We start from the raw sequence: 14,804 nt of genomic DNA on the forward strand, positions 1-14,804 counted from the left end.
TACGTGGGCAAGTGTTTTCTGGGCATGATCATAAGGAATGGGAGAAAGGATTAATTTTTGATAGAGGAAATTTTATGAACAGAGAGACTGGGAGAGGACATATCATATTGGATCATTATATTTTTGCTTTTTTCATGATAGGTTTAATGTTATGTAAGACACTGTGAATCTTTTTGAAGTAGGAGTAGTACTATTTCTAAAATTGCTCAGCCTAGGAGCGTTAGGTGACTTTGGAAAGGACTTTTGTGCCAAACCACAAGTGCAGACACTCCTGACTCAGGCCTTTGCAGGGGATGTGCAATTTACCTACATCCATTGACTGTAACGCTTTTGCTACAGGAGTGAGTAACACATTTCATCTGACAGCAACACTTTTGCTTTTATGTCTGATATTTCAGCAGACTGCTTTGTTTCTGACCTTCACTTGGCTCTGTTACATAATTTTTGGGTCTCCTAAGTGTAAGATGCTCTATAACAAACACCATAAAATTGGTATTTCTTATCATAGCATATCTAAGCAGAAAGGAACTAATAGTTCATGGTAATCTCAATTTTCCACTACATTCTGAGACAAACACATTCCAACCTCCCCCTCTTGGTTTAAATACCTATATTTTCTCCTCAAAACACTGATGTAGTGGAATTCAAAGAGAAAGCCACCTAGAGACAAGTTGAGACATTATACAGATACTACTGACGTTACCAGTGCTACTCCAGGACCACTGATGTTGTTACATTCATTGTGGTTCCAGGAGAATTCAGTAATAAATATGAAAACAAACAGACAAAAAAACCCCATTGTTAATGAAAGCACAATAGTCCAGTGGTCCTGCCTCTGTGACAACTGCTGCCAACATGAGTAAAGCATAAACAAGAGTTTTAATAAGACTTGCCAACAGAAGCCATCACTTTGCTCACATGGACAGGAGAAAAGAGAATTCAGACCATGTCAGTGCACACAACATCATCAATGCTTCCACCAGACGGCCAGTTCTTTTGCTTTGGAGTGTAAAATCATGCATGCAGTATTAGTCTCTGTTGTCTTATATAGTGACCTACATATATCCAACTACATCTTGCAAATAGTCAGATCAGGTGAACTGAAACTTCTGTGCTTCCTGTTAATGTGCTGTGGTTGCACAGCAGTGACTCAGTGGCTTGGCAAAATGGAATTACTGACATAGCATACCTCAAAGAAAACCACTCTAACTGGGAACAGAATTTTGCAAGCTGGTTTATAATCCAAAAAGCAGTGACCAACAGTCGCTCAGATTAAAAAATAGCTTCAGCATTATGCACCTTGTTTTACCATCAGTTCTACCTTGAGTAGCTAACTAAAGCCATTTTGAAGGGAAGCAACATTATTTAAAGTGAAGTACTTGTGCTCAGACACCAGCACTTCCACCCAGGCTTTGAGCTCAGCGTTATCTCCTGAAGGTAAGCCCCTGGCTGTTCAGTATTCTGTATAACCAGGCTGCTAGAGAAGGTGACGGTTCCATGTTGTTAACAGTAGTCTTTTAGTCAGTATCCATCCCTAGGAAGTCAACAGTCCGTGCCCCAGCCTTTCCCAAACCCAATGTTATGCTATTGCCCATCTCCCAGGAGAGCCTCAGAGTCAGCAAGTTTCCTGTTGGAGCAGGACTACTGTCAAGAACATGAGATTTATGGGCCCAAAAGGAGACCAAACTAAATAGCTACAGCTGAGCAATCAGGACGCTGTTTTCCTGTGTTATCCATTTTTAGCCACACCATGTAAGCTAAAATACGCAAACAGTGTGTAGATAGCTTTCCAGTGAAAACACAAAGAGTGTGATCCTCACGAGAGCACTGTTCCAGGAAGTCACAGACCCACTCCAGACAGGGGTCACCAAGCCTCAACAGGTTTCTCCCACCCATACAAGAGACCTCAGAGCAAGTGCAGGGCACCCAGCTCTCCAGAACAGGGTACATCCATGGATGCCTGTACGTGTGTGTCACACCAACCCAGTGACCAGAAAGGAATCTAGGAAAAGACAAATCCAGAAGTATGGGCTTTCTGGATCCTGTCAGCCATTCCTCTTCTTTCTAGTCTTCATTTCTTCATTCTAGTCTTGAAGTAGGTGTTTTGGAGATATCCCAGCACATAACAGTATTAAACAAAGTAGCCTTGAGCAAAAACGTATTTTTAATACACACACAGAAATACACATATGCAGAGACAGAAACGTGTGGGTATATCGGATATAAACACAGCTAAAAGCAAAATCTTTCAGGCCTACTTGAAACCTGCACAGGCCACTGCCTTAGTGACCTCAGGAAAGGCAAGCTGGTATAAATGTAAATCAGTGACATCTGCAAAGGTGATGTGCTTTACCAGAAGACTTTATCAAGACCTCTGAAGAAAGTAAGAAGCTTCAGTTGTCTTTTTCTCTGTCTGCACTACAGAGGATTTTTTGCCATGACTGTACCACCAAAGCCCCCCTGCCAAGAGTAAACTCCTACCAGCAAATAACTGCTTTTCCGCTATACTTTTAATCCAGACCCATGAATAGAAAAAAACCAATCCAACAAAAGGTATGTAAGCTTTAAGCGCTATCAGGCTTTGCTTGCCTTCCCAAAGGACTGTCGGTGTCCAGGTGAACCTTCTGCTATTCTCAGTCCTCAACCCTAACAAGACGCTGCAGGACCACAGAGTGCCATCCTTTGGTGTTTCTCAGGAATCTTTCTATGTGCAGCACGTTTGGCATGCTGAATTCAGGTCTGCTAGGCAGGGTATGGTTGCTCCAGGAGCTTCTCTAGAGCACAGCCTGCAAAACAGAAACCTCGAAAAGTCAGCTCACATCCAGCACAGATGAACTGCAGTAAACACCAAAATACTTAGGAAGTTCATTCACATTTTTAAGATGGAACCCCTGATGTCCTTCTTCAAAACAATATTAAACTCATTAAAAAGCAAAACATAACTTGGAATTTTTGTGAAAATGGAGTTCTCTGGTTAGCTACCATCCACTAGCTGCTCTCCCGGTTTTGCTTTCAGTGTGATCACTGTTAATGATTAACACTTTCTCACTGGGTTTCAGTGTAAAGCCAAAGAACCAACTGCCCCAGATGTAACCGCTGCCTCGCCATGCTCCCTTCTCTTCCCCAGCCTCTTGTCCGCAAAGGTTTGAATAACTGCAGGAATCAGGACATTAATTTAGGTCGCTTCACATGAAAATTACCATTCAGCTTGTTCTTCTTGTCACACATTTGTCTGTCTCTGGGTAATGGAACGATTCTGCGTCAGGCTATGCTAAGAATCGATCAACAACAGCACAGCAAAAATTCCACTTGCATCAGGTGGTCATGGGGCTCTGCTGACAAATTTTACTAGACAGTAAGAACTGTTCCGATACAAGAACATCAAGTGCCAGCTCAGCCTTGCAGGACCAGGCAGATGTAATGAAGCAATATGGCATTATGCAAATAAGCTATACACTAAATTGTTCAAAGCAGCTGTGCTTCCCGCCCCACCTTCAAGTACCACACTCGTCGAGAATGGATAGTATTTGGAAATCCCTTTTTCCTCCACTGCTATCTACCAGAAAGCGACGACACCAAGAGTCAGATAAGGAAAACATCTTAGTACCAGGACTCGAAGAATTTGTGAGTGAAGGAGAAAGCTAGTGGCTGGTAAGTAACTTCACTTCCTTTCACCATCCTGCAACATACACTGGGTTTCAGACTGTGTCCCTTATGTCCAGGGGGAACTCAGGCTACCTGCAAGGCATAGGCAAACCTGTTTTTAAGAGATTGCTACTCATTACATAGGTATCCATATGAGCAGCAGAGAAATGGATCTATTAATCAAAAAAGGCTGAAAAATCCCTATAAACAACATACTCATAGTGACTTAAGTATCACTGGAAGAGCACTGGGCAGCCTTGCCTGGGGATTTAAACCGAATTTATGGACCCAAACATGTCTTGTTGCTTACCCCTGCATTAAATGCAATCCAGCTCTGATGGCTAAAGAAACTTTACGACTTGCATTTGTAAGGTTAATGACATTTACATATGTCACATCATATTTCAGAACTCACCTCAGTAAGGCATTAAAACTTGAAAGAAACAACAAAATATTACTGCAAAACTAGCACATTTTAGCAGGATTTTTTTTTTTTTTTACACTGGATGGGATTATCCACAATACCAGATTTCCACCCAAACTTCCTTGCATAGCTGAAAGCCTCCAAGTGATTCTTCCCAAACTTCAATCCATTATATAAGGGGGAATTTCAGCATTTTAAGGAGAGAAGGCTGATGCATCATAAAAAGCACTGGAAATTGAGACTCTGAAAAGAAATGAAAGCCCAGAGTCATAAAGAGATGCAAAGATAAAACGATGTATTCCTAAATACTACCTAGCTGCTAATCATAAACATTTAGTTAAATCCTCAGAAATCTCCCCATGCCCAGGGGCATCCAAACCTCCCTGGAGGAACTGCCTAAATGGTGAGAAAGGTGTTTCCACCTGCTCAAGTCATTCCACTTCAATGACTTGGACAGACAGAGGAAGATGTTAGAGTAAGCAAAGCTTCAAGAACAGGGAGACCTTCGTTCCAAGCCCTAGGCCAGCAACAATACAAAAAAGATTTAGTAGAAGAAACCGAGAGCTCGCCCTTGCCACAGACAGGAAACAGGCTTATTATCTGGCAAGATGTGAAGGCTTTTGGAAGCAACAGACTAGAATCGAGTCTCCTCTTCATGGGCTGGTTGAGGGGACACTGTATTGGCAGGAATACTGGGTAAAGGAAGGCCTTCATCTGCTGGCAGTGGTCAGTGATGAAGAGCTGGTCTACAGGTGGTTGAAAGCTGTGAATCCCCAGCAACGAGATTTACCCAGGAGGTATACCCAGCTTGGGAACAGGAGCTGAAGACATTCAATTCAGCACTTACTGACCACGTGCATTATTTATGTGCTGGTTTTGTATATTTGATCTTAAGTCAACAAGCTCCCAAAGCTGTTTATTCCTCAGGTATTGCTACTACTGGTAATTGCCTTCCTCCTTGTTTATCTACTTTGTCTCTCCTCTTCAAGGCTTCTCCCATTTCCTTGACAGAAAACAATAAATATTCACTGTACAGCACGCATTTGTGATTATTAATAAAGGGTGCACTTTTGAACCTTTTTTCAATGTTCAGCTTGCTGGAAAATACAACAGGAAACACGTCTGAAGGTTGGTCTGGAACATTCAGAAAAAGAAAACAAACCCCCTCTTGAACCAGATAAAAAACAAGAACAGAAAGCAGGCACAAAGGATTTTATATCTGCCTTACAAACTACAAAAGGGCATCCTTCGGAAGCTTTGCACTAGCATTATTCAAAAAATGTATTTGGCCTACCTTTCCTTCAAATACTTCTGTCCATAAGTAAACTCAAGTAGAATATTTCAGTCAAAAGCTAAACTTTGCTTAGATGACATTATTTGTTCAAACAATGCCATGATGATATGTGGGACACCAGGGGCTTCCATTCTCATGTCTAAATTGGGTTTGTACCTTCATGCAACAAAAATGTCTCCCTCCTTTACCATGCCGGTTGTCTCCCTGGCAGAAATACAAAACACACGTCCTATGCAGCACACACGTAACAAACTCAGAGCTACCCAGATGCACCAGACCCATAGTGCAATAATGTAAGCAAAATCGGCACATATGCTGTTATATAATATTTGTGACCTGTAGGGTTCAAAATCGGGCCTGCACAAAAGCTCTGAGAGAACTGTGGGACACCCAGAAATCCCAGGTAAACCTAGAAAAAAGCCCAAAATTAAATATTTACGAAGAAGGCACAGTTGACAAACCTCAGATTACAAGTAGCACAGAGGAGAAGTAGTGGATGAGAGCTCTCAGGCCATAAGAACAGGTTGAACTATATGAAGAATACAGACGACACTCCAGAATAAACAGCAACAACTTTTCCTTCTTACCAAAAATACTTCTGGTTTTGGCCAGTAAGTTTTACACTGTAAAACAATCATTTCAGAGGAAAATGGGCTTTTTTCATAAAGGTTGTTGCACACAAAGTTTCCCTTTCAATAGAAAATTTCCGACCAATTATAATTAACATATTACATGCATGACACAGAATAATCTCAGAAGTCCTTGAGACAACATAAAACACCTTAATTTGCTTCAAAGAACTTCACTGGTAGGAAACTACTGCAATGCCCAATTTCTGGAAGAAGAGGACACTGTTTTTTAATGTGATCAATGCTGGATAACAGTCACTCTTTAATTAAACAGCTCATCTGTTGGGAACTGGCCATTTGGGCATTGCAGCCTTCCAGCCTGTGTAGCACTCATCTGCTCTGGGTCACAATACCAAATATCTGTAGAAAATCACGATTCCAAGTATCAACGTTATCAAGCTGTAGTAACTTATTTTCTGAAGACCAGTTCTGAGCTAACTTCTTTTCTTTAAACAGTCCACGAATGTTCCAGCTGAACAGGTGAAACAGAAAACTACACAGTAAGTGTCAATGTAATAGGCTCTACCAATTTATCTGGCATAACTTGAACAGAAACAAATCAGTCAACCATTTCTTTATTTTCAGTAATATGTGTACATAATTGTGTACAAAATCAAAATGTAAGCAAATGTGTATAAAATTCAAATTATCTACATATAAAATTTCCAAATGAAATAATATTAAAACTTGAAGCCAAGCAAGCAGAAACAAACTGGCTGCTAGCCACCTATTTCCTCTACTTGATATCAACTCGTTTGCATTGCTTAGAAAGATAAAAACAGCTGTCAGCATAAATCACAAACATTTTTTGCCGTGACAATCATTAACAGTATTCCTGTCTCTCAGAAATAGGCAACTAGAAGGATAGGTAATTAAAATGTCTAAGTCAAGAAAAAAACATTCTTCTGAATGTAACAGATCAATTACTCCCAAATACCTGAGTTTGACATGGGGCTGGGAAGGCCACCATTTAAGGTGGCTGAGGTTGCTCTTTCTAGAGAGGCTGAAATGAACACTAAACACAGGTCTAGCCCACAAAAAGACAAATGTTCACATCAGTACATCTGACAAACTGCAGTACTGTACACATTAAACTCTTAACAGTAGTCCTTGCTAAAAAACTGCGGGCAATGAACAAACCCTAAAGCTTAATGTGCTTTTCTCAAAGTCCTGCATGTTCCACGTTAGCTTCGTTAAGAAATAACAACAATTTTTTGGTAACAGGTTAAAAGCAGTAACTAGTAAAAAGTTTTTTATTACAGCACTGTGTTGTTCTGACATTTCACACAGTAACATAAATATACGGCAGTTGCCTTTAAGATAGCTGGTGAAAATTAAGCAACTGAGGTGGCTGGTGAATGATGGCGTCGCCCCTGAACACTGTCCGAGGTCACACTGCGTGACTACAGGAGAATACCTTGAAAGTAACACACAGGTTGCATAAAAAACGTCTCAATTAAAAATCATCTGTTTCAAAGGTGCCACTGTGAAAAAAAAAAGTTGTTGTGACATAGTGAATCAAGACACAACTCTCAAATATAAACGACCTACGTTTTCAACACTCGTTTAAATATTGTAATTTTAAATTGGCATGTCAAGTGCGAAAATTTGGGCCACATTAGTGAAAAGTGAAATAATGCTGCATGATATCTACAATCACTACAATCTACAAAAAATAAACCATTTTACAGAACAGGTTCTATGCAACAGATGGGAGAGATTATGTCTTGCCCCAGAAATCCTTCCTCTTCTGAGCTCGTTCCAGTATCTGAGACGCAAGTGAGCTGGATGCTGCTGAGCGGGCTGAAATCTGAGACAGCCTGTCATCTGTGAGGAAAGCAACAAGAGAAAATGTAAACAGGAACATGAAATACACCTATTAAAACATGGTTGACTTTCACGGCAGACTTTGAAGATGCAAATATATTTATGCCCTCTATCACAATGGATGCTAAGATACACAACACCCTTTAATTCTATTACTTGAGAGCACTACACGCCTAACTCTTGACAAACTCCAGGATGAAATCCCTACTGTCACTCGGGGATTGCCCAGTTCCCCAAGCCATTTACTGTCCTGTGTCAGAAGACCTCAGAAATCACTTCTCTGCCACTGACGTCTATATGGACCAGACTGGCAATGGCATGTTCATGTAAGCAACCCACCACTTCAAGGAAAGCAGACAACCTTAGAATAACACACAACTAAAGTATCAGAACCTTTGCTGCCGAAAGAGACATTCTGTGCCAAAACCAGTTAGTGTGCCAAAAGCTGCTAAAAGAAATGTGTCTTCTAAAGAAAACAGGAAGTTTAACACAAAGACTACATCAAGCATGCTTTAAAAATGTACTTTTGAAAAGTCTTCCTTTTGAATACAGGATCCACTTCATACCCAGCAGAACTCCTAGCGTTAAGCAGCCTGGACAGTGCTTCTTTCATAAAACCCAACATTATACTTCTTTAACATCAGTATTAAAATATTGCTATAGCTCTATCAAGATGCTCTCTATGAAAAATGACCTTAATTAACCCATTCTCCTGCAATGGATTAAAAAGAACTGTATCGTTACTTTCCAACCCTCACCAACAAGAAAACAGCAACAAAAAATTCCACAACTCAATCCTGACAGGACCTGTATCTTGTCAGTGTTTCAGTTAACTTCTAAGCAGCACTTCTAAATTCTTGAAACATAGTGATCCAAATGCAGACTTATCCAAACACAGTGATCCAAACATAGCCCATAACAGACTTATGCACTACGCATAGCAACTATATGCTCATGCATGAGAAAACTGCTAACTGCACTTCTTGCAGACATGCCATTGGAATAACTCCCAGGTTTGTATGTACATGAACAAATATGGGCATATGAAGTATCTGTGGACTGGCACATTGCACCCTTTGCACCTGTTTTTGAAAGCTCATACACCATCAGTCCACTCACAGGAAAAATAAAGTAGCAGCAGTTGCAGTATTTAATCTGTGCACAGCAAGCTTGTGGGACGCTGTAGAGTACTATAGGATTTTTGCATTTTTTATGTAGATACAAAGATGCTTGGCTGAGCCATCTGCACAACCCACACATTTTCCAGCCAACTGCAATGAGTAAAATAGAGAATCAGCCTGAACTTTGGTTAAAACCAAGGACCAAACAAGCATAAGGGGTACAGATAAAAAGCTCTTGGTTGTTCTGGGGTATATCTATAAATAAACCACAATCAGATATAAGCTTGCTCTGCCCCTATTCTAATCTGAACCAAACACAGGTGATTGCAACTAGAGCAGCACCACACCAAGCTCAACCTCATATGCCATGCTAACAACGTATAGCAGCCCAGGCTAATGAGGCTACAGTGCCTTTGTTTGACTCATGCTACTGCAAGAGTTTATTTGTATCTGCACACAAAAGGGCGAAGAAGATGCACTGGTGGGCTATGCACTGGATGCTCTCCCAGATTAACGTCACAGTAAATAGTGAAAAAAAACCAAACCAAAACAAAACAAAACCCCAGCAAAAATAACAACAGGATACCATAAGTACCCCAATACACTCAGCAGAGGAACAGGTGTGAAAATTAAAGTCAGAGGGATCATTTTATGCTGCATATCTGGTGCTCCAGTCTCACAAGCAAAATTTTTATCTTAAGATTTTTGGTATCTTTTAAGTTGCATCCAAAGTTACTGCAGCTGCAACCTGGGCTGTGATCATTTTACAGTTTGCTTTTGTTGCTATCAACACAAAGGCTTAAAAAAGGCACATGGAAGAAATGATTTTAGGTATAGAACTGAGCAAGCTATAGTAAGCATATTGAGCCACAATAGTTTACTTAATTTTCAGCCATATTTAATGCAGAAGATACTTTCATATTTGAGTTTAGGCTACTAAGATGAACATTTTCGAATTATTTTGGTGAAATAACGCAGTAGTTCATGCAAACACATAAACCAGTATTACTTACTGCATTCAGAAATCTTCCCACGAGAACAAAAGTTAAAATAAACCTACCTAATATACACATAATATATATTAATACTTTGGGACAAAAAATACCTTCATCATTATAGTTTCTTTCTTGAAGGGGTAACTGGAAAGATCTCATTTTTGGATTGCCAACATTCCCTAGGACAAAAAGTCAAAGGCACAGTTTTGAATCATTTCAAAATAGACAAAGGACAATATTTCGTTTTAGAACATTTTAAAATGTTACAACTTTATTTCCAAAACCAGAGTCTCAAAATAGCAAACATACCAAAAACTCCACAAGATTCTTTTACGCTAAGTTGAGGTAAAATAAACTTACTCTACTGCGTTCTTCTCAAGGCACCTGTCTTTGGTAAATGCTACAAGATGATTAGTGAACTGCAGTCAAGGCACTGAGCTAGAACACAGCACAGATTCTAATCTCTTCCCACGGCAATTCTCTGTATTTCACCATTCTACTTAAACTGACAACTATTTCCATTCTAGATTGGAGCACTACTTTTTTATGGCTAATCTTTACAATAAGAGGACCAAGCACTAAGGGACCTTAAGCAGCTACAGAAAGTCTTTCTGGAACAGATAACTTAAGCATGTAGACTTTATTTTGAATAAGGGGTGACAGATTCAAATTTATGTCCCCAGTGCCCCTAAGTATTGACAAAAAATCTTTGAAATGCTCCAACACAAAATCCTCCTCATTCAAGAAATTATTTTTTTCAATATTCAATAAAACTTTTAGAGATGGCTTTTTTTGTTTCCTTATCCTGCAGAAATATTTAAGGAAATTATCTCTCAGAAATCCACAACTGCAAAATAATACCACGCTATAAAGATCCCCAGTTACACATTGCTGTTGGTAATTGCAGCTGGAAAAGTCCCACAGAATCCATCTGTAGCCTAAAGATTAAAAATTACTAAACCAAATTATCCTTATAAGGATTAAGTACTTACTGAAATTAATAAGGCAAAATTAAGACAACAAATCACTAGAATAGAATTATATTAGTGGAATCTGAAATTAAGGTGGAGAGTTGTGCACACTTCCTGAGCAAGACTAAAAGTATAATAGAAAAGCTTTTGTTTACAAACAACACACTCTGTAGTCTGTAAGGCAGCAAGCTCAGCAGTCTCTTGGCCTGAACACTGTATGGTAAGCATTTCCATCCTGCAGCACTCTAACACAGCCAGTTAATACACAAAACCCACCATTATGCTGGAATTCTGGATCCTTGAGAGTCCCTTGTATACGACGAGAGGAACTCCAGTAAGGCATAGAGCAGCTTTTGGCTGACTTCAGCAGAGGAGGTACAGAGGAATGTTCTCGATGGGCTGAAGCAAGAGGAGCTTGCTGACCAGAAGCACTGTCAGGATGCTGCTGATCCTGCCTAAGTGGCAGAGGATCTGAAGTTCCCAGTCCAGCAGGTGGAGAGGTAAGGAGTGAAACAGCTTCCACTGCCACATCAGGCTAAAACGCAATAGAAAGAAGAAACCTTAAACACAAAACCCCAACATCTGATATACAGCCTTCAAGTACAGATCCTCACATATGCCACAAATGTTGGTTTTACACTGTTACACTTCTCATGAGGGTACTGGAAGAATAAGTATTTCAAGCTTGCAAGACAGCTTAAAGAAAAACTACTCCCCGTAACAAGTGTTTAGCGTGGTCTGCATGTAATCTAGTCAGGTCAAACCAAAAGCTTATTTTCTTCACAGAAAAAAAAAAATGCATTCTCAGACTTTAAACCAACTCCTCATGCAACTGTGTCTGCTTCTGTTACAGAACTCACTACGTAGGATATATGCAGTGAAATGCTAGCTGTCTTTCTAGAACACAGATTGAGCAAAACCTGACCAAAAAAAACCACGGTTTTGAGAGGAAGACAGTTAAGCAACTCCTAGATGTTTCTATTTTTATTTTAGTGCAACCTGCAAAATAAAAGAAGCACAAAATCAAAGTAAAGGTAGAATGAAACTATCATGGCACATTTACCTATCTTGTACCCAGGCACCTAACCTCTACTTCTTGGATTTCTTTCAAAACAAGGAATCTGGAGCTGTGGCACATATCACTGGCAACCTACAGTAATCTTAATGCAGAATTCAACAGCTCCAGATGGGATTTTTTTTTTTTTAATCTTCCAGAAAAAGCCAAAATAGAGTTCATACAATCTCACTCCAATAGTTTCAACTCCTTTGCTTGATACCCACAAAAAATTAATTTATTCAGATATCAGCCTTATTTAGTCACAGACACAGAGAATTTTGGAATAGTAAGTGACAACTCAAGATTTATTAACTAAATTATTCACAATTAGTTAAAAAACATATTCCTAAAATGCCTCTTTTCTGGCTCACCCGGAATGACCTTCTTTTTGAAGCTCCTCTTGCATCTGGCTTAGCTGAAGAAATGTCTGTTCCTAAACCGCGCATTCTCCTCTGTGAAGATGAAGACTTGGATTTAGGAGGAGACACCAGAACCGCACCTCCTGTTGCAGTGGAGAAGATGAAAAAATGCTTTATTACCTTAAATAACCTAATAAATTAATTCAAACATGTCTTTTTTTCTTTAGTTCTTGAAATAGTGCTTTGCATTTAAAAGTCTTTTTACCAACAGCCGGGGTAGTGAGATCATGATGAGTCCTCTGAGCTCCACCAAGTGCTCTCAGCTCTGGAGTAGGAAGCCTTCCGCCTGCCCTCGAGGATACAGAAGAAGAATGTGACTCAGCTGCAGAATTCAATACCAGGGCATTCTCACTGCAAAAAATGAGAAATGATTAAAGGATTAGCTAAGGACTCAGAACTCTCGCATTCGAGCTTTTTGTTTCCAACACATTCCTAGAATGAATGAAGCCTAAGGCAAGACAGGGCCATAAAACACCAGTAGCCTGTAGCTAAAACATCTGCTTGCAATGGGGGTCCCTGGATTCCAGCCCTCAAACTTCCGTTTCTGTATTTTATTTTTTTTACGTAAGTGCATAAAGTACATACAGTCTCAAACTGCAAATTCCCTGTGTCCCAATCAACCTTGAATGTACTGCCGCACAATCGCAGAGACTTGGCAAGAGGTGTGAAAAGAGTACTCACCTAGAAAAACTTTGAAACCGGTTGTCACCTTAGAAGGTTGGAAGGTGGGTTTGACTCTTTTCAGTCAATGTGGTGGAACTGAAACCAAGTATCCCACATTTATGTAACCACACTAGCCCCCAGGTTATTAAATAAATAAGCACTACACTCCTGTCATCTTCTCCCAGACGCCTGGAAGGTGGCAGCGTACCTATACTGTGCAACAAGCCTGATCCCATCAGTGCATGATAGACACACTCTGAGGACATCTAGTCAAAGAACATCACATCACTAGCTCTCAAGTAGGCTTAAACAACACATTAAGCTGCTCTGCATCACCAAGTCCAGAGCATCTCAGCACACATACAACCACACTGCAAGATGACAGAAAATCTTAAATGTCAGAGACATATCTATGAACAAGATAATGTCTAGAATTAGATAGAAACTTAAGAATTTTTTCAGGATGACAGCTTTGAAAGCCTGCACTTAATTTCTATTTGAGTCTAACATCTCCATCTTTCTTTGCTTGGGTTTTGCATGCAGAACATTATCCCCAAAGGAGACAATTGCAATTCCTTACCTTTGATGTGCGTTGCAACACCAAAGATAGAATGCAATGAGAAATACAAAATGCTTAGATGGTGTGGTAACAAGGGCCAAAGTCATTCAGATTTAAATATCTACCAAACTAAAACACTGTTCTACCAAAAAAATATGAAAAACTTGAAGAGTAAAAATCCAGAGACTTCGGTAACCACATATGATTTGGGTCTTTCAACTGTCAAATACAGTAATATGCATTGTACTACTCACAGACTCAGTTGCTCTCTCATGATTTCTAAATATCCCTCCACTTTTTTCCCCAGCCTGTGCTCAGCAACAAAATCACCTGTGACTGCTGGATGCTAGCTATGTTTTTCTCCGAATTCCATGAACCTCTTTAAGAAAAACAGATGCTTAAGTACAAGTTAGCAGGTATTCTATCCTTTGAGCCCTAACAATCCTATGCTGTCAATTTGAGCCAAGTTCTGAGCTTTAATTTTTACTATGCTTGGCCACTGTGTAATGAACAGTCTGTTCCAAGAGGCCCATACTACAAAGTTTATAGTTTTGGAACAAAAACATTAAAATTTTTTATGCTTCTACAAACTTCTGCCTTGCAAGTTAGATATCCAGCATTCTTAATGGCAGATCCATTTCCACCAACCAATTCGATGTCTCAAACCTCTTCATTCCTTATCACGCTGCTCAAAACAAAAGCAGCATCACACCAATTTATACTCCTTTAAGTAAAACTGATATAAAATAAAAATTAGTTAACATATTATTTTTTCTCAGAAATTTTCATATATATACACAAGAAAAATGTTCAGTTTTACCCTTCAATTTTCTTATCTTCATTGGCATCTGTATTGTTTCCTTCTAACTGCTGAGCCACAACTGCAGCCTGTTCATCCTGTTTTAATTCCTCCTCTGTTGATTGCCGATTCTTCCTTTCTTCAGTACCTTCATGTTCACCCCAAACTAAACGCCTTTTGACTGGAACAGTTAAAGCATCTGACATTTCTTTCTTCTCAGTGCTGTCCTGGTGTGGCTGTTCTCCGGAGTCGGGTTGCTGCAGCATTTTGGGGCTTGGTGTAGTCTCTTTTTCAGAAACTCTAAGAAACAAAGAAATCAGTGTTTCATACCACTGATTTGCGTGACACATGTCCATGTAAAACACATTCATCCAGTTCAGTCTTTTGTCAAAAGTACAGCT

At 39.7% G+C, this 14,804-nt stretch overlaps 1 protein-coding gene across 5 annotated transcripts in view; it reads right to left on the reverse strand.

The window, feature by feature from the left end:
* Positions 1-2,184: 2,184 nt before the first annotated feature.
* MDM1 (Mdm1 nuclear protein) overlaps positions 2,185-14,804 on the reverse strand; it is a 29,489-nt gene continuing 16,869 nt past the window's right edge. For all 5 annotated transcript variants that reach the window (XM_054085117.1, XM_054085109.1, XM_054085134.1 and 2 more), the window contains 6 exons: positions 14,425-14,703; positions 12,588-12,733; positions 12,335-12,465; positions 11,183-11,441; positions 10,046-10,114; positions 2,185-7,819 (listed from right to left, as the gene is read on the reverse strand). In XM_054085117.1, coding sequence (XP_053941092.1) covers positions 7,713-7,819; positions 10,046-10,114; positions 11,183-11,441; positions 12,335-12,465; positions 12,588-12,733; positions 14,425-14,703 — 991 coding nt within the window. In that variant the 3' untranslated portion in view covers positions 2,185-7,712. The remainder of the gene's footprint in view (positions 7,820-10,045; positions 10,115-11,182; positions 11,442-12,334; positions 12,466-12,587; positions 12,734-14,424; positions 14,704-14,804) is intronic.

Source organism: Cuculus canorus, chromosome 1, assembly GCF_017976375.1.
Source record: "Cuculus canorus isolate bCucCan1 chromosome 1, bCucCan1.pri, whole genome shotgun sequence".
NCBI classification, from domain to species: Eukaryota; Metazoa; Chordata; class Aves; order Cuculiformes; family Cuculidae; genus Cuculus; species Cuculus canorus.